We start from the raw sequence: 22,395 nt of genomic DNA on the forward strand, positions 1-22,395 counted from the left end.
CTCATTCTCCATCTCACTCACTTGCTCCTCGACTCAACTCTCTTTCCTCGCCTTTCGGAGGCCCATTCTCTTTTCTTTCACTTTCTCCTGCTGGCTCTTTTGGCGCGAAGAGGGATAAAACGTGTGTGTGGGTGGGTAGAGAGGGGGATTAAGAAGTAAAAACTTTCATGAAACAATACAAATGGCTTCTTAGAGATGCCACATATCAAATGCTACCTGTCAGCATTCATGTTACAAGCAAACAAGCATTTAATTGACGATAGTCCGGAATCTATTTGCTAGATAAAAATAAGCTATCATCCTCCAAACTGATGCATCAATGACAAGCTGCTTTACGCAGAGATTATACCAGAAACCTTTATTTTCTTAGGTAAATTGAAAGGTTAAATAAAACAGAAGTGCTCAAATAAATGGGCAAAGTAAACAATAAAGAGATGACAAATGCTACTCGTCAACACTCGTGTATTAAGCAAACAGGTATTTGATACCCAGCGGTCATGCTTTCACAGGTCCTATCTGAGAACAAGAAGCATTTGATAAATTCTTTGTATTTGTAGTTTCCATGATGTCACCTTATATTTCCCCTAAAACTATTACATTACAGCATTTCCAGTAAATCAGTTCAGTGTATGATTGAGGGCTGCACAAAAACAATGGTGTGGCATATTGGAGTTGTGGCGGTTTTTTGTACGTAATTGTTATTTTTGTGCTTTTAATCACTGGTGAGGCAGTATTCTTGACACTAGCTGCGTTTTGGTCATGTTAGGTAATGTTAGGAAGGATTAGTCTCCTATGACGACTATGGCAAAAGTTAAAGTTACAAAGAAATTCACCCTTCTGAACTGCAATGTCACAGTAATTCCTTCCCACACAAAATGCAACACAACAAGTCACCAAGGGCCACCACTGGCCTTAGGCTAATGTTCATGCATACTGGCATGCCACGAATACCTCAACCATGAGCTTGGTTAATTTTTACATGACAGATAAAATGCCCCTGAAGTGGCCAGCAGTTCATGTGCAATCCTACAATATCTCATAGGGAACGGTCACTGAGGATAGTAAGGGTAACAAGCTATTGTCAACAGTAATAGCTCTATCATTAGCATTGTTTGCAATGAGCAAATAGCATTCTTTCTCCATCCCACAGCATCTTTATTTAGCTGTTTTTGTCTTTTCAAATGTGAAAATATTGAGGTATCTGTAAGCCATTTTGGGGTTTGAGCCAGTCAAGAATTTTAATAGATGATGGTTTGGAGTTGATGCTGTTTGTGTTCCCACATGCACAGCTTATCCGCACTTGAGGCAGTTTTCTGTATATCTGTCAGGTAGTTTGGCCAAACAGAGCAGATTCTCTATTAAAGATGCTCGTGCTTTTCTGAAACCACATGCAGGAGTGTTCCCTTTGCAAAGCACTCTAAGGGTCACCGTGTTCTTCGATATAATGCTTTTGATTAGGACGATACTGAGAGGTATTTGGAACTTTCCCGTGTTGGAAGGATGCTGATGTTCCTCAGTTATAAGCCTGCTGAAGAACAGCACTGAATGTGCAGTTTGTGACCGGCTGTGGTGAAATAAATGTAACTGAGAGCAAAAAACAGGGCTCTATAATGACACTGACAAATGACCTCCATTTAATTTTTACTTGTTATGTAATGCTTGATACCAGATGAGCTTCACTGTCAGCACCATGGCTGATTTGGTGCACTCAATCACTGCATCCCTGCTGTGTTTGTACTGTGTAAACAAACTTATTAGCCTTATTAGCCTTATTAGCCTTTTTGTTAATATGCACTCAAATAAATGAGTAAATGTAAAGAAACAAGAATTTCATTTTAAAAATAATATAATTTAAAAAGAAAAACTCAATTAATGGCTAACCAGAGGGCTGTTCATCAAATATATTTGAGGCCCTGGGCTCATGCGCATTCCCATGCAGTGACAACAAAGCTCTGACAAAATCAAACCACGCAGAATCCAAGTCTCACGTGAACGCAGCCTTAATCTGTGCGGAACAATCATGTTACCTGGATAATTGAACACGGTATTATCGCAAATTCCAAGTGTGAAAGCAGCTTTGCTTTCTCCACTGCTATGAACTCGAGTTTGTTGTAAACAGCAGTCTGAACATTGGCTGTTTTGCTCATGCAGAGCTGGAGCAGGTCAGGGGGGCAGCTGTGGGATGAATCACAGCCCCAGCACACACGTCATCCTGGGTGGGAGTCCACAGACGTTTCCCTGGATCGCAACTGGACATGGATCGAATCCTAGTATAAGTGAGAGCGCTAGTGCAAAGATAAACATGTAACGCTGACAAAAACGGGAAGTGAAACCTAGAAACGCTGAGTAACTCTGGTGTCACGAAATCCCTGCTAGCACCTGGCTGTTGACACCTCAAGGCAGCAGAGGTAAGCTGAGTGAATAACAGCAACACCGTCACACCGTGAAGCTCGCTGTAAGATAAACACATGACTCTCAAAGACGTTTTTATGTCGAACCGTTCTAGCTGACTCAAGCCTGAGTGAAATACGGAGCCATTCGGGGAAGAGAAGAGTGACTAAGACATGCACCTGCCTCTGTGTCAGGACAACACCGCCAGCAAACTGACAGGAGAGAAGAGGGCGAGAAGGCTCCGTGGAAAAAAAAAGAAAGAAAAAAAAAGGAATTTCCAAGGACATGGAAGATGTTGTGAAATCATATTGAACATGTGGCCCGCACAGCTGCAGAGGGAGTGAATCGCTTCATGTGTAACAGCATGAATCACCAATCGAGTTCCTCAGAAGTCAGATCACACTTTCAGCTCTCTCTCTCTCCCTCTGTTTTCCATACCTTGCCTTCTTCATCGCAGGTGCAAGGGGTGAAGTAAGCTGCCTAGATTGTCCACATGTGCTATATAAGATCACCATCTAAGCTCACACATGTGCACAAACACACAAAGAGATATATAAATACCCCCCCACACACACATCAGTGATCACAATGAACAATGCCAGAGCCATCCACAGTCTCTTCATCAGCATGAGATCATGCGGCACGTATAACACATTGCTCACACACTTCCTCCTCCCAGCTCTCCTGCCCCCACTACACTATAACACAGGTGGCCATCTGCGGGAGCCGGATCAGCATTCCTGCTCTGTTGTTAAGTGACATCTCCTCTAAAGAAGAGTCCTCATCCTCATCCAGGAAAATCAGATGACTCACATGGCTATTTAACTCGGATTGGGGTTTTTCTCGCACTGCTAATTTAAATCGAATTCTTATGGGAGATTGTTTGGGACTCCCGCTGCACATTAAGCAGCTCTATCGGTAGTAGTAATGCTCGGATAAATGATTAGGAGCGTGTTGACCGCTACAGCTCGCTAAAGGTCTGGTTGCAGCAGAGTTTCAGACAAATTATTCATGTAAATGAACTTATCGGGCCATCTTGCCGTTGGAGAGCTGCGCCTGGCTTGCACTACAGACCTGTAATTGTTCATCCACTGTTCCACAGAAATCATAGCTATGAGACAAAAGAAAATATATTTTTTTGGAAAAAATCAGTTTAAAAAACCCCCCACCAACCTTAAAGGGGATTTTATGATTTTTACAATACGTCAAATCTTTTGCCAATCATCAAAAAGGAAACTCTCTGAAATGGGTTTTTTTAGTGAGAAGAAAATTAGAAGAGAAGAAGAGAGGGAAAAATTGTCAACTCAGATTGGCACGTAGTAGATGACAAACAGCCTTAATAGTGATCGCTCGGAGACAAACTCCCCTCTAAGCTTGAATGATAAGCAGTGGGTGTCTGATTAGGAGCCCCCTCCAAAAAGTGAAGAGGCTGCCGACATCTCTATCAGTCAAAGCGCTGGCTTCTGATGCTAAATTGACAGCTTTAGAATGTGTCTTTAATGCTAATTCAGTGGCTAAATACACCCAGATCTGGGCTAGCTGTAATGCTCCGTAGGGCAGTAGTGTCATCCAGGGTCCCGGAGGACTGCCCAGTGCTGCTCTGTGTGGTCCTGCCCCCCCGCCCGCCCTCCCCAGAAGAAAGTAGAGGCTGAGGGCTCTGGGCCTCCCTCTTCTCCTTGTCCTCCCTTGATATCAGAAGTGCTGGAATGGAGGAGTAGTTTTGGGAGTGGATGGATGTGTGTGTGTGTGTATGTGTGCGGGGGACTGGGTCTCCCTAGTTGCCAAGCGAACACCATATGGGCAGCTCACTGGTGTTACTGGGGGCCCGGGGCAGTTCCCAGAATTCACATGATAATGAAGCCCAGGGCCATTCAGAGTGCTGGCCTAAAGCTGGGGCTAAGAGCTTTTGATAGCCCCCAGCAGCCTGCAGGCCTGCCCACCCCGGGCCCAGCCAGCTTTCCTGCCAGGCACAAACCACCTGTTTGATTTTCCCAGGGCCCTGCCACAGCGGATGGAGAGAAGAGAAAGAGGGAGAGCAGGGAAGAGGAGGGGAGGGGCAGCAAAGGAATGTCTCCCTCTTATTTTGTCACTGAGTGTGTACTTCCCATTCACTTCCTCTTTATAATCCTCCGGCCCTCCCCTCTCACGTGCACATGCACACATACATACACGCCGCTGCATAAACACAGGCGTGCACGCGACTATAACCTAGATGCACATATGCACACACCCCTGCTGACCCCCGCACACAGACTCTTTCCCCTTTTGTTAAACTCTCTGAAACAATCCCAGGGAGAAGAATGAGGTTTAAAAGTAGGGCACCTTCTGCTGCATCAAAGATTCTCACAAGCAAATTCCTGGACCAGGGCCCCGGGTGAAAAGCAGGGCGCTTGTCTTAGCTGCGTGGTTTTCAGCGCTACGTGGGAACCAGAGGAGGATCTTCACCGGGCAGCCAGTGGGGACGGGAAGCCTGGCAGTGGAAGCACCCAACAGAGCCAGGGGTGGATGAGGGGGAGGATAAGTGGGTGATGCACACATGAGGGGACACTCGATGAGAGGATGGGAACTGGGAAAGAGGAATGACGCTTCTGTCACTTAGGGTGGGGGTTCGACGTATGTTTAAAGATGGCTGCATTCCTTTTTTCGTGAGAATTGCTGGCCAGTGCGTGGCAATAACACCAGGACAGACATGGCAGATGGTGTTGGCCTCTGTTGCTGAAGCTACAGCACATGCAAAGAGTGGCTCTAGCCTTATCAGCCTCAGTCAAAGAGGCTGATTTTTAGGTCAGTTTAATTTGGCTATGGGGCTAACAAATGACATTTGCATATAACATGCTGAATGCATGCTTTCTTCTCTGGCAAACTCCAAAGTCGGAACACTTCCTGTTGAGAAATCATGTGATGCAATCGCAGTAGCAAAACACGGGCATGTACTGGGAGCACAGGTGTGCAGGTGTGACGCTGTGTACTCTGCGGCCACTTCTTGTTCCCGGTGTGAAGGCGGGGCAGCGTTCCTACAGTTTAACCTGAAATGCTGGCTTGCTGGGGGCTAAACACCTGCGTTCACAGGGAGCCAGAGAAGGTGGGGGGTAGAGGAGGAGGAGGAGGAGAAAGAGGCACACCCGAGCAGCTTGCATTCACCCTTACCTAACAGGGTCTCTGGTTACTGTAGTCCCCTGGCTGAGCTTTTTCTTTTAACACATTATTCAGGTCATGTGCACAAGGGACATCTGCATAGAAAACATTACAATAACCCCACACTGTGGCTCCACTGTGACAAGAATACACACACCTACACCTGTTGCACCTGTGCTGCCTTCTGGAGGTTGCATGAAAAGATTCCCACACCCAATGAAATTGACTTCCTCCCACTAGTGCTCCCTCTATACAGCTTTGATAAATAGAAACAACAAACAGGAGGGGAAACTCGAGCAGGCTCGAATCACATATGAGCCAGGGGAGACTGCTAAGGTGGGACTTTGGTGTCAAGAGCGTCAGGGAGCAAGAAACAAAAACTCCCCGAGGCCCAAATAACTTGATTATAACCGCTCCACAATCAAAACAAAAGTGGCAGGCCCAATCTGTTCACTGTCAATGGCGGCTCTCATTTGTCAAGCCCATCCAAGAGGTTGGTTCTCAGGCGACTCGCACAATGCCCAGTGACAAATAGGAGGGCTCTCCTTTTAGCCCTGCCTGCCACAGGGAAGCCCATCTGAAGTATTAATCTTTTGGTGGAAGAGTGGAGGAGAGAGCTCAGCCTGGCCCAGCCATTGTCCCCAGGTCTGGGCCCTCTGAATGGGGCTTTGTCAGCTCCCCAGCTGCCACTGTCCATGCTCCATCGTTGGGCTTTGGCTCCCATGTCCCCTGGCCGTGCTGACTGGACGCCTCTGTGCAGCTGTGGGGATGTGCAAGTTTGTGTGTGTGTGTGTGTGTGTGTGTGTGTGTGTGTGTGTGTGTGTGTGGGATGAAGAGAGAGGTCAGGTGACGAGCCATTTGTCTCACAACACACAGAGACACACACACAAATATGTGGCTTAACATAAGGCCTTGCTTGTCATTTCAAAGGGATGCATTCAGTTACCATGGAATCTTAAAAACAACAGAATGAGTTCCCATCTTCTCTCGAGTTCAGCAGCAGCTTTTGTTCTCACATGGCAAAAATACATACTTTGCAAACTACAGTAAATGCATCACTTTTAAGTTCACTCTAAGGGTAAATTATGCATATGCAAACGATATGCATTTCAACAGGGATGTTCCAGGTAAAATTAGGTAACGCTGGACATGTGAGCGCAGGCAGAAGCTCTTATTTATTGTTCTCCATCTCCCGCCTGCAGCAGGGGGCAGCTGGCCAGCAGCAATCAGGCCTGTCCCCCATAGGCATCTTGTGGCAACCAGCTGAGAACAGCTGGCTTCCCCTTCTGCTACTAGCGGACCTGGACTCTGCTGGAAGTCCTGGAAAGGAGAGGGGCTTGTAAGAGCTGACAAAAAGCCAGTATTCACACACAGACAGGTTGTGCTAATGAAGAGGCCTCATTAGGCTGCATTTACAGTGTCTATAGAGGTGCGTTTGTTGTTCAGTCCAAGAAGGCAACTTCTCAGGATAAAAGAGAATCTCTTCAGCCTGTGTTTACAGTTTTACTACAGCCTCAATATAAAGTTAGTGTTAAAACATCCAAAATGGCACCTGTGTGATGTCAAACTGTTGCTAGACCGAAAGAAGTAGGGGGAGGGCTGAGGTGAAATACTTGCTAGGCGGATGGAGGGTTGGTGGGTGATGGGGATGACCACTGAACGGAAAAGGGACTCTGGTGTTATTAGATTTGCAACAAGCCGTAACACTGTCTCTCATTGTGTATCCTTCCAACCCGGCCCTCCCCCGAACCCCTAACCGTAGAGAAGACTCCCAGTCCCCCCACCCCACCTCTGAACACCCACTCCTCCCCACAACACACGCACTCCCAGCTAAAGCTCGCTCTCCAGGCAATTGCCACTGGAGTGGAAAGTATTCCAGAGCACAATGCCTATGCTCTCAATGGGTGCTTTAGCATGCCACCAGTGCGCTGTCACCAGCAGATGGGGAGCTAATTAGAAACCATTAAAGGGCTTTGATAGTGTGTGTGGGAACCAGGCGGAGGGAGATGGCCACAGGGGTGTAAAGGGGGGGGTGAGCTTTGGGTCCGGTGAACGCACACATACACATGAAGACAACTGAGAGAAACAGATATAGAGGGACCAAGCTGTCCAATGATTCCTCTCAGGGCAAGGACGCTGAGCAGAGGACACCTGGGTGGGGGGGAACTTCAAGGATCTCCACGAGGTTCAGCTGCACACCAACTATCAGATGGAGATAGCGTTCCTGTAACCTGCCCCTGCTCTCAGGGAAGGGCGTCCATCCACCCACCCAGTCTGCTCCCTGCACACAGGAAAAACACCCAACAGGCGGTGAGGCTCCAGCCGGTCTGCACTTTTTGATGACACATCTGTGAACTAGGACTCCCACAGGAAGTGAGTCCTAACCACTGGTCCTCAGTCATTACACGGGCTGGGCTTGCCAGGGAGGTGCCAGGCCACGCCGGGGCACACGAGGATCCAGGCGGAAACACACCCACAGAAGGTGTGACGCACTATGTTTAAAAAACACAACTAAAAATCTCACACGGATCAGCACTTTCTATGTTGTGAACTTTCTATATTTTTGTGTCGAATGTGAGGAGCCTGAGGTGCCATGGGTCATCAATCAATCATCCGAGGATAGACGTGACATTGTGGTGCGGTACCACAAGTTTTTATACCTGACACCACACTCCCCCCCCACCCACGCTTCTCCCTGTCCCATATGAGCCTCTCCACACACCTGCACACAGGTGTGATCATTATCAAGCAAACAGGAAGAGCCTGACTGGGAACTGGAAACTAATCCCACAGCTGCGAGGAGTGGCGTGTGCATTTGTGTGTGTATTTGTGTGTATTTGTGTATGTTAGTGAAAATTGTTGAAAACTTAAAAGTGACACTCGCTTTTCATAATCAAATTCCTCCCTGTTTCTTTTTGACAGCGTATTTGGAGAATCATACCAAAGTTAAAATCGTCTGTCCAAGAAAGCATAATTGTGCTTTGGTCACTTTCATGTTTCAGGAAGTAGTACGAGGGCTACTTATTGTCCTCGCAGCAATAATAACAGCAGCAAAAGTGTCAAAGCATTACTGGAATGTCCTATTTCCTCCCAGTGAATTCCTGCACCAACTTTTGCCCCCCCACCCACCCATGCGGCTTCCTGCGGTGTGCTTTTATAGATCTGTTTGCCGTAGCGATAAAGAGGGCGTATTAGCTAATATGTTTCCCCTCCACCGAATGGAACAACTTATCTAGGAAAAAAAAGCTACCAGAAAAGTGTTTGTGTGCTGGCATAAATGCTGCAAAGATACACCGTGTCCTTGAAAGAAAAATACCAGCGCTTCTTTTTGCCGTTTGATGACGTGCGATGCTGCAAGAGCACTGACACAAACAGTAGCCTGTCAAAAATAAAAAGTTAAAACACAGAGCCATAATCAGCTCACATATAAAGAGTCCACGGGGAAATGAATTCTGTGTCAGTGATGAAGGAGGGAAGGGGAGCGGGGAGAGAAAGAGAGGGCACTGCCATTCTGTCAGTTAAAATCAGGAGCTAATATGTTTCACTTTTCTTTCCCGTCCTCTGCCTCTTCCCTCTGTCTTCTCTCTCTCTCGCTCCCCTCGCCTTGATGTGCTGTAAACAGGCTAAAAAGGGCCCAGCTGTGTGGAGTTATTGTTGGTGTCAGTAGGAAGTGCTGATAGCTTTTGCAGCTGAACAAAAGCTGGATGAGGGGAGTGGAGGGGCGCTCCAGACACTGTGGCTCCAGCCTAGATTCTCTCCCACAATCCCTGCACCGCACTCCCATTGTTCTGCCCACCCGGCCTTCCCTCCGCCCTGTCAGCTGCGACCTAGGACAGAGGGCAAGAAAAAAAAAGGGAAAGAAAAGAAAAGACAAGAAAGTAAAGAAGAAAAAGTTTTTACAGGCTACTGCAACAGCTAGAAGTAACAGCCGGTGGTAGTTAAGTTTGTTATACTGACGTTATCTCTGGTATGGCACAACATCTGTGCAGATATAAGCAGCAGCTATAAATGGCATTTATATTAAAATGTGAAGAGAGCAAGCTGTTTATAATTTCTTCCTCCTGCAAAAGGAATGATGCAAAGCTAAGAGTTTAGTCAGTCAGCGCAAATAACATATAAATTATTCTTTTTTATAGAATAGAATAGAATAGAATAGAATAGAATAGCTTTTTATTGTCACTGTTACAAGAACAGTGAAAGGCAGTTTGGCATCTCTCCATGTGTGTGGAGTACACAATAGCGTAAGTATTTACACAATAACAGACAAATTTACATTTACACAAGAAAGATATGTACAAGTTATACATACACCTGCAAACATACACGCACATACATACATATGTACATACATACATACATATATGCATTAAACCAACAATTATTGCAATTGTAAACATGAAAGTTGTTGTTAGGAATATATTGTACGGTATTATACAGATACTTGTGCAACTTTACTGCTTACTGTTCACTTTATTCGTGCATTACATTAATGCATTAGCTAGTTTTAATACTTTTGCACAGCACTTTATCTGAAGTTTTTTTTTTTTTTTTTTTACTTATTCTACGCATTCCTGCACTGGACTGTAAAACTTTTCACAAAGGGAAACCATTTATATAATGTTTTCATTATGCATCTGTTTCTACTCCTACATATTTCTTGCAGTACTTGCTTTTACTTTCTGTTTCACGGGGATTGTTATGCAAATACCAAGGCAAATTATTTCCACCTTAAAACTTAGTTGGAAAAAAAAACTGGTTTGGATTGTTTCAGAACTTTACCTGACGTGCTCTCAGTTTTCACACCAGCTAAACTTAAAACTTTATGCCTCATCTATTAAACACTGTATAAAACGTATTATTCCATTTATAAATCAACAGTAAAATATTATGTAACAATATGACGCTTAGAGCGGTCATTCTATTTGCTTAATGGCACAAATTTTCCTTTATCAGCTTTTTTATTTCAGATTTTCTGCATTATTTGCATGACATTAGCAGACAGGAAACAGAAAGGCGTTTGATGCATGACGCATTCATACCGGTTCTCACTAACACGGTGGTCAACGGAATTCCTGCATATGTAATAGAATGCATGCATCTTTTTTTAAAATTGTAACGTAGTGAATGTCGGTCGTTTGAAGGAATGCTACAGCTAGTTTGTGTCCTAACTCCTTTGTAGCTCCGGCTGACAGCAGCTGCTCTGCAGGTGCGCGGGGCGGTAATCTCATCCCGCTGCTTTAAGGTGATAAATGAACGACAAAAGCTCCGGAGCCGGTTTGTTCTCAGGGCTCCGCGCGCCACGCAGGTGAATGGAGGAGTGCCGGAGTGCGCGCTCTCTTGTTTAACGTCTCCATGGAGACCGCCCGAGCGGCGCCAGGCTGACAGGCGTCAAGGCTCGGATGAATGGGTGACGTCACCGCAGTGGCGCCTGCCAGTCTGCTCGGGCTTGTTTGGACAATCTGGGGGGAAGATTCGGAACAGAGCGATGCGATCTGTGTGCGCGCGCACACACACACACACACACACACACACACACAAGGCTGAGCACACACTGCAGAAACATGTGAAGGAATCCGTGAAGCCGATGCTCACACTGGTCTTCCTTCAGCGCTGAGAGCCAGGAAAAAGAGACTGCTCGTCCAAAGAAGTGCCGTTTGTGAGCATAAAGAAAGCTTTGAGTGAAGAGAGCGAGGATTTTAGGAGCGTGATTTTTTTCTAAATCGGTCAACATTGTGACATCGAATAGTAATAAGCTAATGATCGGGAAAATGGAATAAACCGCTTAACTGTTCAGACGCTGCATTCCACGCAAACCACGTAAATCTAAAAGAAAAAAAATGATACATTTTTAGAAAAGGTTACTCCTTCCCAGAATTATTCGGCCAAATGAGTTCTTTAAACTTTTACTGTACTATTGTCATCCACATCTGCAGTGGCATCAACAATTGTGAAAAGGCACTGTGGTAGCCTAATTATCATTAGCCATTCATTCCATTCATCCCGTCCCGTCCCACACGCATTCTCACAGCGCATACCCAACTATTCACCACCCTTTGACTGTCCCCAGGCAATCTACACCTGCAGAGTCCCCAAGCCGTGGACAGCTGGATTCCCACATATTACCCATAAAAGACACACATTTGTTTCCATTTGTAACGCCATCCCTCAAACAGATTGTAAATCCCGATAACCAGCCGAGCGCTGTCACTGGCTGAGAGAGAAGTTTTGAACCGCCTCCATCAATACAAACGCAGCTGCCCCATTGGCCGTCCGCCTTCAAACCGGACGATTCGGCCCCGCCTCTGGCTTCTACTTTCTTATAAAGCCGGGGAGGTTTGCCCATGTGGGTGTTGCGAACTGTCAACATTGTGTTGCTATCATCCCTGAAAAAGGAGACCAACCCAACAACTCTTCTTTCTCTTACTCGTCATTTTTGGAAGCTACACTAATCAAGATGAAGGTTGTCGGATCTACCTGTGCCCTGAAGAGCAAAGGCGAGGACGTGGTGCGCTGCCTGTCCGATCAGAGCCTGACCATCTCCAAGTGCAAGATCCCGCTGCTGGACGAGCAGATGAGCGTATTCCTCCAGGACATGAACAGCTGCTACAGCAAACTGAAGGAGCTCGTGCCCACTCTGCCCACAAACAAGAAGGCTAGCAAAGTGGAGATCTTGCAACATGTCATTGACTACATCTGGGACCTGCAGGTCGAGCTGGACGAGCCGGAGAAGAGCCGCCAGCACACCGTCAGCAGCGTGCCCCGCACGCCGCTTACCACTCTGAACGCGGAGCTTGCAAGCATCTCAGTGGAGGTAAATATCTCGCCACTCATACTGAATGAATCAGCGAATGGGCGATAGTCCAAACAGACCTGCATGCATTCAGATAAAAACATGCATATAAGTGTCGGTACGGGTGCGTAAAGTTTGCAAGCCTGTGCGTAAAAGCTCAATTTGCGCATGGATAACAACTCATGTGCTTTTAAAAAAAAGTGTAAATATATATATATATATATATATGTATACCGGCGTTGTACTAATCAACCTACTTTCTTCTTCCCGCAGAACGGATGCTCAGATGACAGGATCATGTGTCGTTAAGAGCTCTTGGAGCATCGCCCCATCACATCACATCAACCACAGCGAGGGGATGAACAAGGCTACTTGATGTGACTTCTCGAACCGCATCAAGAATTACAACCTTGAACTGTGTAGGGACGTTTCGTACTCCCAGTGTTAGATAACAAGTTGTGTGGACATTCTGCGGCGAAGAGCCTCACTTTTGTCACTTAACGGTTCTCGATTTATAAGAGGGCCACGAGACGAGAGGAAGATGAGCAGAGAGTGTCCAGATATAGACTGGGTTAGCCAGGGGACCAAGAGAAGTTCAGCGCAACCGGCATCGCCCGTTGCTTGCAGAGTTTCTAAAGAAAGCTAAAGATTTCTGTTACTGCTCTTTGTATCTTGTGTAAACCATGTAGAGGATTCAACATTTTTTGTAAAAGATTTAAAAAGAAAAAAAAGTTAATTTCTCAGATTCCTGAGCGACAAACTGTATTGTATATTACAATGCCACAATATGTGAAGATATTGTTTTCTTACAATGTACATTATTTGGTGTTTTTATTAAAACAAGATCATTATTTTTGAACAAGATCCCTCTGTCTCACTGTGTCTGTGTGCGGGAGTGAGAAGGTATCTGACTCACATGCTATACCTGGGGAGGTTTCGTTGCTGGGAGCTGTAACTGTGAAAAATAACACTGCATGGTGATTACGCTATGATGACCTTTAAAGCCTTATTAGCATTCCAATTAATCACACGAGTACACTCATATATTCTTATTTAGGAGAGTGTAAACTAGTTGTCACGGAAAAGTGCTACACCTACTTTCAAGTAACGTAAAAACCAAAGCTGGTGGTAAACATACTGGTTCACAGCCAGTTTAATGGGTAATTTGACTCACTATAAGCCATTAAAGCATCACATTACAAGAGGAAGTCACACTTTAAATCTACACATTTAAATATCCTGACAGATAAAGTCTTGACATAAACTTTAAATTAAAACCACGCATTAGTGACACACATGTTCTGTCGAAGGTTTTCATTTATTCCCCCCACATGTGTCGAATTTTGTGGCAAAGATAAGCCAACCCATTGATTAGAAAATAAAATCAAATAAATAAAAACAAAAGGCTTTTCTTCACTACATAAAACATCCATTTAAATATGGTGTTTCAATATGTTATCGTGTAAATCAGCAGTCGAAAAAATAAAAATCTGCCGGCACCGCAGGAGTTAAATGGCTTTGGCGAGGCGATTCGTTATAAGATTTATTCTGTCTCCCTGGTGCAATGTTTTTCCCATTTCCCTGCGGTGCGATGCGCACAGCTGCAGCCCCGGCGTGGCCAGTGTGTGATTGTGTTTGTGTGATAGCTTTGTGCCAAGGGCAGGGGAGGGCGGCGGGGCCCAGACTGAGCGGCGCCTCGGCACACCTGGGGAAGTTCAGGTTAAATAGCTCCACATTCCTCAACACACAGCTGATTGAAACATTAACAAACAGTAATCCACAGGCCAGGCCGCAGATGGGCCGGGAACCACGCCAACACCGAGAGAGAGAGAGAGAGAGAGAGGGAGGGGGAGAGACAGAGAGAGTTTGTCGGATAGAGATTCCCACAGTACAGTCGTATGCCATAAGTTTGCTATATATACTTAAAAGAGGAAAGAAAAGAAGGGGGGGAAACCAACTACACTGTTTTAGTTCTAGGAGAAGCTTCCACGAGTGGACTTATTTAACACTTTTTTCCATCATTTATGATATTACTTAGCAGTTAAACTGTTAAACACGTGTAATATTATCTCTGTGGCCGGGCAGCCTCTATAAGAAGTTTGTACTTTGCTCTCGATTTTTTTTTAATTACCGTTAAATCCAGTCGGGACTGTGTCGAGGATTTTGGCCTCAGTCTTAATAACAATTATCATTTTAATCCCAGAGTCAATAAACATAAATCATCATCATTATCCCCCCGCCTCCAACTCCCGCTGGTAGTTAGCGCCCTCTGGCGAGCATGAAAAACATTGCAAGTCTTGGTTATCCGCTGTGTGCGTGTGTCAAGGATGATAGAGGAAGACAACAGCGCCATCGTGTGGTAAACATTACAGCTATCACATTTACAGTATGGCGTGTTTTTCGAGACGAAGGAGCTTACTGTACTGCGATAAATGAACTTTACTCGATTGTTTCCGAGTATTTGCCCTTTTCCATTATACCTGTGCTTTTGACTTACTGCTCCACTGATTCCACACCTGTGATGTTTAATTTAAAACATGTCAACATGACTAATTATAGAATTAAAAACAAAAAAGGATCACCAAGTGTTGCATGAATCAGTATTAAAATATGAGGATGCAGAACAGAACCACTCACTCTCACTTTGTTTATGAACATATTACAGTGCATTAGCAGAAATGAAAAGTTTTGCTCAGTTTCTGCAGATAAGGGGAAATTACAGGCCGTTTTCCACTTACTGGTTTCTTTTCAGTAATACTTTAAATATAGCAGTATTCTCCTGCGGCTTAGTGTCTTAATGTTTCAGCTGTGGATGAGATGATAACAATTTAACCAAAGAGTCATCTCTCATCTAAACCTCCCAGGTGTTTTGATTCAAAAACAAAGAAATGCAGGGATTTCATTTCTACATATTAAAAAAAAGACATGTGCACACTTTACAAACTCAGTACGCACTTCTGCACCAGAGCTTTGTTTCTTCTTGTCAGACTGATCAGCGTTGATCATTTGTGTACTTATTTGACTTTCTTTGTTTGTATTTTGATTTCAGATTAGTTTTGACTCCATTAACTCGTTTCTTTGGTCACATTTTGCTTTGTTTTGTCAAGTTACACGTGACTCTACTTATTTACACCCTTTGATACACAATTTAATTTAACTTGCTGTAACGAAGGAACTTTGGGATGAATTATTTTAAACAACAGAATTCAGCGAGCAAAGCAGGGAGTGTGATTTCATATGTATATATCACTCTGTTTCCATACTACCTGTCCGGTCAGAACAACTTGAGAAAGTTGAGAGATCGACATCAAGAGATCGATCAGCTCCTTCAACCAACACCATTCTCTTTTACACCAAAGCATTTCACAGAAACTACAAACTGAGACTTTGTTAGAAATATTAAGCATTTTTGCTTTACGCAGATTGCACATTAATAACTGAATGTTGATAAATATGCAAAGAGTCAGTCTATACAAACATCCAAAGGAAGCTTAAGTATTTAAGAAAGAAAACTCTCACTAAGCCCACATATTTTATTTCTTTATGCTCAAAGTGGAAACCGTTTCCAGGTTTTCTACTTGACTAGAGCGTGATACTGAAATTCAAAGAAAAGCCTAACAGAACACCAAATCCTTCATGTCTTATTTTCAGTAACTTGACAGCAGACGAGCCCCTCCTCCTCGCATCTGTTTTGTACGATCAAACTAATCATTCTGACAACGCAGCACACCCGCTGATATTTACTGACGTGTAGAGAACTGCACACAGGCATCACAGCTTATAAACAGTAAATAATTGGAGAGCCAGAGCCAGGAGTGTTTAAATAGAAATTTGTATTTTATATCAATATCAACATCAACAGAGAAGAAAAAAAAAAAAAAAAAAAAAAAAAAAAAAATCTGTAATATACATCCTGTAAAATAACAGCTTATCTTACCTCCAAAGAAAGAAAAACAAACCAAATGATCTCCTGCCTCTTTTTGCACTTCATTCAAACTTCAAGATATTTCTTTTTTTATTTCTTTTTCTCCTGAAGTAACAAAGTCTGGACATAAGATGAAGTTGTTTCCTGAAAAATAGATGAGATATTGATATGTCTTAAAGTGGATGTTTTTTTTTTGTTTTTTTTTCTACATCACAGCAAAACATGCGTGTTTTTTTTTTTTTTCCAGTCCTCTCCCCACTGCACCTCACTTTCCCACTGTGGAACAACCCATCTCATGTCCATAACCATCCAAAGCTTTTACAGATCCAATGATATGTACCCATTTACCATCAGAATAATATAACAGATAATGTAAAAAATGTACACCAGAAACCTCAGAAACTATACATGTGGAAAAACATCTTTGGATTGCGCATGTTGAAAAGGTAGATTCAGCGAGCTGATAACAGTCGAAACAGAACACGGTGTGAATAATAATAATAATGATAACAATTTAAAAAAAACAAAACATAAGCTGGACAGACAAGGCTGCTGCTGCTCCTGGGAGGGGGGAACACTGCAAGAACCAGGCTTGTTGGGCGAATTGAGGAATATGTATTCCTGCTTTAACCGTACTGCAGAGAAATCCCCAAGCAGCTTCCCGCACAAAAACCCCCAACAAAAACCGGATGGTTTGGAGTCTTGATATCCCGGCCCAGATGAATTTACTCTCACCGGCCTCCCTTAAAACTTCTGAGGGCCTCAAAGCTCAAACCTTCAACGCATCAGATACTCGTTGCAAGTTAAAAAGTGCCTAAAAATGTAATACATAACCTTATTGTTTGTTTTGTTTCAAAAATTAAAAAGCATTCTGTAAATGAAAAAAAAAAAAAAAAAAAAAAAGGAAATCAATCACATCAGCATTGACCTATGGGACACAAAAATACAACCAGGTCTCATACTTTGTGCAAGAACGGGCCTTTAAAAAGCATGTTTGATAATATATTGTAGAATATTTACAATTCATATTCACAGAGAACATTTGAGACATCTAATACTGCAGTACCATTTGTTTGCTTATAACAGAGATTATGATGCTCAGGTACAGTCTAAAGCGTAAAGGCAAGAGTTATTGCTCCAATCTGCATAACATAGTAAACTGTGTGCTTATAGCTTCCAATGACTTTAGAATGAGGCGCATCCAAAGGATAAGGAAAAAAAAAAAAAAACATTGTTGTGAAGGCATTGAATCTCTAGTAAGGCTGTAATGAAGAAATATTGCATCAATCTCTCACCCCCGAAACAGAAGCCTTGTGGTAAAGTGCAGCCACAGCCAGTTGTACCGTAGTCCTGTTCTGCAGTCTGGCTGTGACGCTGAATACTGCCCAACAGCTTCAGGTCACACACAAACGCACGTGCAAACACACAGCCATATCGGATTTCTGTATACATGTGTGCGGACGAAACCTAGCACAAATCATTTGTCCTTGCAGCCCACACCCTCTCGGGCGAGCAGCATGTTGTGCTGAGGTCTTTGTGTCAAAATTTATGCTGGGGGAACTCTACTGTGTGTGTGTGTGTGTGGTGAATGTGTGTGTGCGTCTGCGTCCAGTTCCTCTCCTTGTTCAGCTAAATCTGCCACAGCTGAAAGGTCCGGATTCTGTCATGAGCCACAGGTCCTCAGCAATACTTCTGCAAAAAACACACAAAGCAGACAGAAAGTTACAAACGGAAATCCTCCGAGCAGCAGCTGAAACACATGTAAGACCCTAAAATTATCCACCTGGTCAGGTCCCATTGGCATTCGGCCCATCCCCATGGAGTTCATTCCCATTTGACCCTGCATCTGTCCTGGCATTTGAGCCATCTGTCCTGCACCAGCCCCGCTGACCGGCCCGGGTCCCCCCATAGAGTTGTTCATCATCATGGGTCCAAACTGGCCCTGATTGCCCTGCTGGGGGAACTGTTGAGGATAGGACCTAGACAAGGAGAAAAATGAAAAGTAAATTACCTCTGTAACTTGATTTTGAGAAGTGCTCACCAATGTTTCTGTTAAGTAATACTTAAACAACTGAAGACTAAAGGAAGCCTGATGCAGCATACATGTTACGTGGCATTCCACCCTGTGGCCATCCTTTCAAGTCTCCAGATGGGTATGAGTGCCCTCCCTGTGGATTTCCCTGCATTCCTGGCATCATTGCATTCTGTGGTGGACCTCCCATTCTTCCTGGCATTATATTTCCTGGTGGGCTGCAACCTGGAGTCATGAAGGCTGGGTCCCCCTGCTGGTTCATCCCTGCAAATAGTGCAACAGTTTTTGAGTGTGAAACTTCAGGAGGATATGACAAAGGATACAGACAGCTGGCTGTGTCTCAGTCAACTCACCGTAGTTGCCTCCATAGTTGAAAGCCTGCTGTCCAGGCTGGTTCATGGGGGGGGCCCCCATTGGATTATCCATGCCTGTTGGTGCTGTGACATTAGGAGGAGGGCTGAAGGTACCTGCTGCCCCCTGACCCTGCTGCTGCTGCTGCTGCTGCTGAATCATCATCATCATCCGCTGCCTTCTTAACTGCAACTCTCTGCGCTGAGCTAACACCTGGGCACTCAGGAAAGCAGGCTGCAGGGAACAGCAATGCTCAGCGTTAAATAGATAAGTTGGAGCTTTGGTGCTGTGTCGAGTGAATGCACACTACATTACAGATGAAGTACCGTCTACATACCTGACCACCCATGCCAGGTTGCATGCCTGTGCGTATGACAGGGTTTCCTCCAGGGGTACTTTCCATCTTCACAGCTTGTCGTGCCTGGTTCATAAACTGCCGGGTGAGATGAGATAAATACAGCTTGTTATTCTTTTATACTTAATTTTTTCACATCCATATTTAACAAACACACAAGAAGACAGATTTCAAAGAAACAAGTTGGAAGCATGGAAGACTACCTTTGAAAAAGTGTGTCATAGAGAGATTACCTGTTGTCCTTGTAGTCTCTGCTGTAGTTGAAGTCTCAGAGGCTTGTTGGCAGTCATCATGCGAGGTCTTGGCATGTTTGCGCGGGGGTTGCCCATACCCCCCATGCCTGCCATGCCAGGGAAACCCCCTGGCTGCCCCATCTGATTCATCATGGGGCTGAAGGTTCCAGGAGACTGGCCTGGCATTGCGTTGCCACCATATCCAGGCTGCATGCCCATCGAGGGGGGGCCTGGGTAGCCTTGGCCATACATGGGTTTTTGGTCCATGCCTAAGGAGGTATCAGGCCCTGGGAATGGCCCCGATGGTGGTGGGCATGGACCCTGGCTTTGATCTTGGCTGTGCTGAAGGCCCTCAGGTCCCTGGGCCTGGCGTACAGAGATGTTGGTTTGTTAGTGGACTAAACTTTACTAGAACTCCTGTGGATGTTAAGCCAAAAGTGGTTCTAACAATGGCACTAGTGAATTTATGACTTAAGTGTCTCTCCTACCTGGCCTACGATTTCAGGGATGCCTAGAGCTCGGTCTATTTCCTGAAGAGTACTGACATCAGCGGCCTTGAGTAGAGAGTCCAACTGGTCTACAAGTTCGTCACTTGGCCCTTCACTATTGGGCAGAGGCCCCAACAGTTCTTCCAGGGGGTGTGCAAATGGGTCCCTAAACACCAAACCAAAAAAACATAACCAACAAGTTTTCAAAATGTCACCTTCAGAGTCTAACAATGTTAGCTGCTGAGCTCAGCTCGACATCTATTACAAGAGAAGATAAATGTGGGATTTGTGCAGAAGGGTCACCTGTTTATGTTATTCTGTGGTCTCTCCATTCCCATGGCAGAGTCTGGCCAGGAGGGCGACTGAGGTGGGGGACCGTGTCCAGAAAAAGGGCTCATGCCTACATTAGCATCACTGGTACCTAGAGACATGATAGAAATGCATGTACGGTTCACAATGCACTTAACAGAAAGCTTTTAAATAGTCATGTTAGTATGTTGCACACAAATTAAGGGCATTTTTTTAGGTTCAGTCTACAACAGAGACGCGTGACATACCCATATCCATGAGCTGCTGCTGCAGCATAGATCTAGTGTTTCCCGGTGCACTGATGGAGCGGTTTATTAAGGGTCCTCCCAGTGGACCAGAGCGACCCATGCCAGGGTGTCCTGGTCCAGCTACAGGGCTGCCGCTGGATCTCGCCATCCCCCATTCCCCTGGCCCTGCCATGGGAGGCCGCTGAGGAATACCTATGCCTCTGCCCATGCCTCCTGAATAACATAGGAAAATATACAGTGTTTCATTAATGGGTGTTGTCAGTCAAGGGAGTAGCTTCTGTGCTTTAAAGGTGGTGTTAAAGTAACTAGAACTCAAAAAATGTTCTCATGCAGTTTATTCTGTTGGACACAGGTATTTAGAGAAAACTTGGAGATATTAGACATTTTAGGAAGTAAATGCTTAAGTTACTTGTAGGATTGCCTCTTGGTGGACACACACCCATGCCTGCAGGATAGCCATTAGGCACAGCTCCTCGGATTGGAACGTCCATGTTCTCTTGTTTGACCATTGTGGAAGAGGAAATATTTCTTCTTGTGGCCAGACCGCCTCCCATTCCTCCCTCTCCGCTCATGGGTTTAGAATCCAAGGACAAGGCTCTTTGATAGGCAACACGCGAACTTGGAAGAATGGAGGCTCTCTCTGCATCTGAAACAAATACAACACCAGGTTTAAGGTCCCTTCACACTCTTCTGTGTATTACTGCTCAGAACTAGAGTCAAATCACATGATGCACTTGATTATACTGACTGACGTACCGTGTAAACTGTCTGGAATATTTCCCTGTTTGTTTCCAGTTTCCTTTCCAGCTCTGGGATCTGAGTCAGGGAAGAAGCCGGGGTTGTTCCTGGGAACACCTAGAATGGTCTCCAGGGTCTGAACCATGAAAAAAAACAACAACCAAAAAACAGGAAGGATCAGAAACAATGTCTGAGAAGATGATGTATTTGAGAACATGTATGCAAGAGAGATTTTGAGCCAAAGCCCTACCTCATCAGCTGGCTCTAACTTGACCTTGCTTTCTATGCTATGGTGATCAGAGCTGGTGACCCCTGGCCCCTGAGCACCTTTCCCATCCAGATCCTTTGGTTTTATCTCCCCCACTTCTTTAGAGTCATCCTTATTGAGGAGGTAGTGAAGGAGAGCATTGGGCTTCTCCTTCTTAGGGCTGTGCTGCTCCTGCTTTGATTCTGACCCCCTACCCACTCCACTGGTGGCAGGCCCTGGCTCTGGTGCCCCAGAATCCAAGCTGCTCTTTCCTGTGGCCTCAGCTGTGATGCGAGCCACTTCATCAGGAGTATTCCCATTCTGCAGGAGCTTGTGGAGAATCTTGTGTTTTTCCTGCAGTGACTGGTTATTTACATTTCCTGTGCTACCAGAGGAGGAAACAGCAGCATGATTGCCGTTCGTAGAGGATGACACTCCCGTAGAGGACGAGGGACTGGTGACACCAGCTGTTGCGTCTTTACTCTCAGGTGTGGAGCTGGGCCCGGAGCTTGCTGTGTGATTGGATGGAACCAACTCATCTGTAGGAGAGGTGAGGAGCTGCAAAAGCTTCTTGTGGCACTTTGTGTCGGGAACCCGTCTGTTGGATTCTCCCGCACCCAGACTTGCCTCTCTGCTGGCCTGACTGTCTGGCTTGTCAGGAGGGCCCTCACTGGTGGGGGTGTGTGGGTGCTGCTGAGACTGCTGCTCTCCACCAGTCCCCAGTGAGCTGCCTGGGCTCCTGGAGTCCGAGTAGGCTGGGAGGGAAGGTTTACAGGGTCCCCCTGCTGCTTGATTGGTAGAGTTGATGCTTGGGGAGCTGTCGGGCTTGTGAGGAGGAGGAGAAGTGAGTGGGGAAGGCATTGGATTGCCCACTCCCTCACTAATGGCTTGAAGGGCATTCAATGAGTTGCTGGAGAAGGTGGTAGCTCCTCCTCCACCTCCTGAGTTACCAGCATGAGTGGAGCTCATGGGAGAGTTCATACCTACAAAGGACACAACCAGAGTAAATCTACTGAACACACACACCGAATAAAAAAAAAAAGTTTTAACTATTTATAACTAAAGTACAGTTAACAAGCTGATTTCTTCTTTCCTGGCCCTATATGAAAAACTAATTGGCCCAGTAAACCTAAACCGGAGCAAGTGAGGCCTA

At 45.2% G+C, this 22,395-nt stretch overlaps 2 protein-coding genes across 4 annotated transcripts in view; one reads left to right on the forward strand and one right to left on the reverse strand.

Moving 5' to 3' along the window:
- Positions 1-11,863: 11,863 nt before the first annotated feature.
- Positions 11,864-13,180, forward strand: id1 (inhibitor of DNA binding 1, HLH protein). The gene is made up of 2 exons (XM_031733054.2): positions 11,864-12,337; positions 12,590-13,180. The coding sequence occupies exons 1-2, from the start codon at positions 11,981-11,983 to the stop codon at positions 12,623-12,625; spliced, it is 393 nt and encodes a 130-aa protein (XP_031588914.1). The 5' UTR covers positions 11,864-11,980; the 3' UTR covers positions 12,626-13,180.
- Positions 13,181-16,313: 3,133 nt separating this feature from the next.
- Positions 16,314-22,395, reverse strand: part of ncoa3 (nuclear receptor coactivator 3) — a 32,016-nt gene continuing 25,934 nt past the window's right edge. For 2 of the 3 annotated variants that reach the window (XM_031733055.2, XM_039612403.1), the window contains 12 exons: positions 21,246-22,225; positions 21,014-21,131; positions 20,667-20,903; positions 20,258-20,470; positions 20,004-20,121; positions 19,701-19,866; positions 19,213-19,578; positions 18,962-19,057; positions 18,627-18,858; positions 18,345-18,537; positions 18,025-18,220; positions 16,314-17,933 (listed from right to left, as the gene is read on the reverse strand). In XM_031733055.2, coding sequence (XP_031588915.1) covers positions 17,922-17,933; positions 18,025-18,220; positions 18,345-18,537; positions 18,627-18,858; positions 18,962-19,057; positions 19,213-19,578; positions 19,701-19,866; positions 20,004-20,121; positions 20,258-20,470; positions 20,667-20,903; positions 21,014-21,131; positions 21,246-22,225 — 2,927 coding nt within the window. In that variant the 3' untranslated portion in view covers positions 16,314-17,921. The remainder of the gene's footprint in view (positions 17,934-18,024; positions 18,221-18,344; positions 18,538-18,626; positions 18,859-18,961; positions 19,058-19,212; positions 19,579-19,700; positions 19,867-20,003; positions 20,122-20,257; positions 20,471-20,666; positions 20,904-21,013; positions 21,132-21,245; positions 22,226-22,395) is intronic. The other variant, XM_039612404.1, reaches the window with a different exon arrangement.

This window comes from Oreochromis aureus, linkage group 5, assembly GCF_013358895.1.
Source record: "Oreochromis aureus strain Israel breed Guangdong linkage group 5, ZZ_aureus, whole genome shotgun sequence".
NCBI classification, from domain to species: Eukaryota; Metazoa; Chordata; class Actinopteri; order Cichliformes; family Cichlidae; genus Oreochromis; species Oreochromis aureus.

What these genes read in the sequence shown, in the direction of transcription:
- id1 (XM_031733054.2), top strand. Translation starts at nt 11,981, where the DNA reads ATGAAGGTTGTCGGATCTACCTGTGCCCTGAAGAGCAAAGGCGAGGAC. An exon ending in TTGCAAGCATCTCAGTGGAG is followed by an intron (nt 12,338 to 12,589) that starts GTAAATATCTCG and finishes TTCTTCCCGCAG; the next exon opens with AACGGATGCTCAGATGACAG.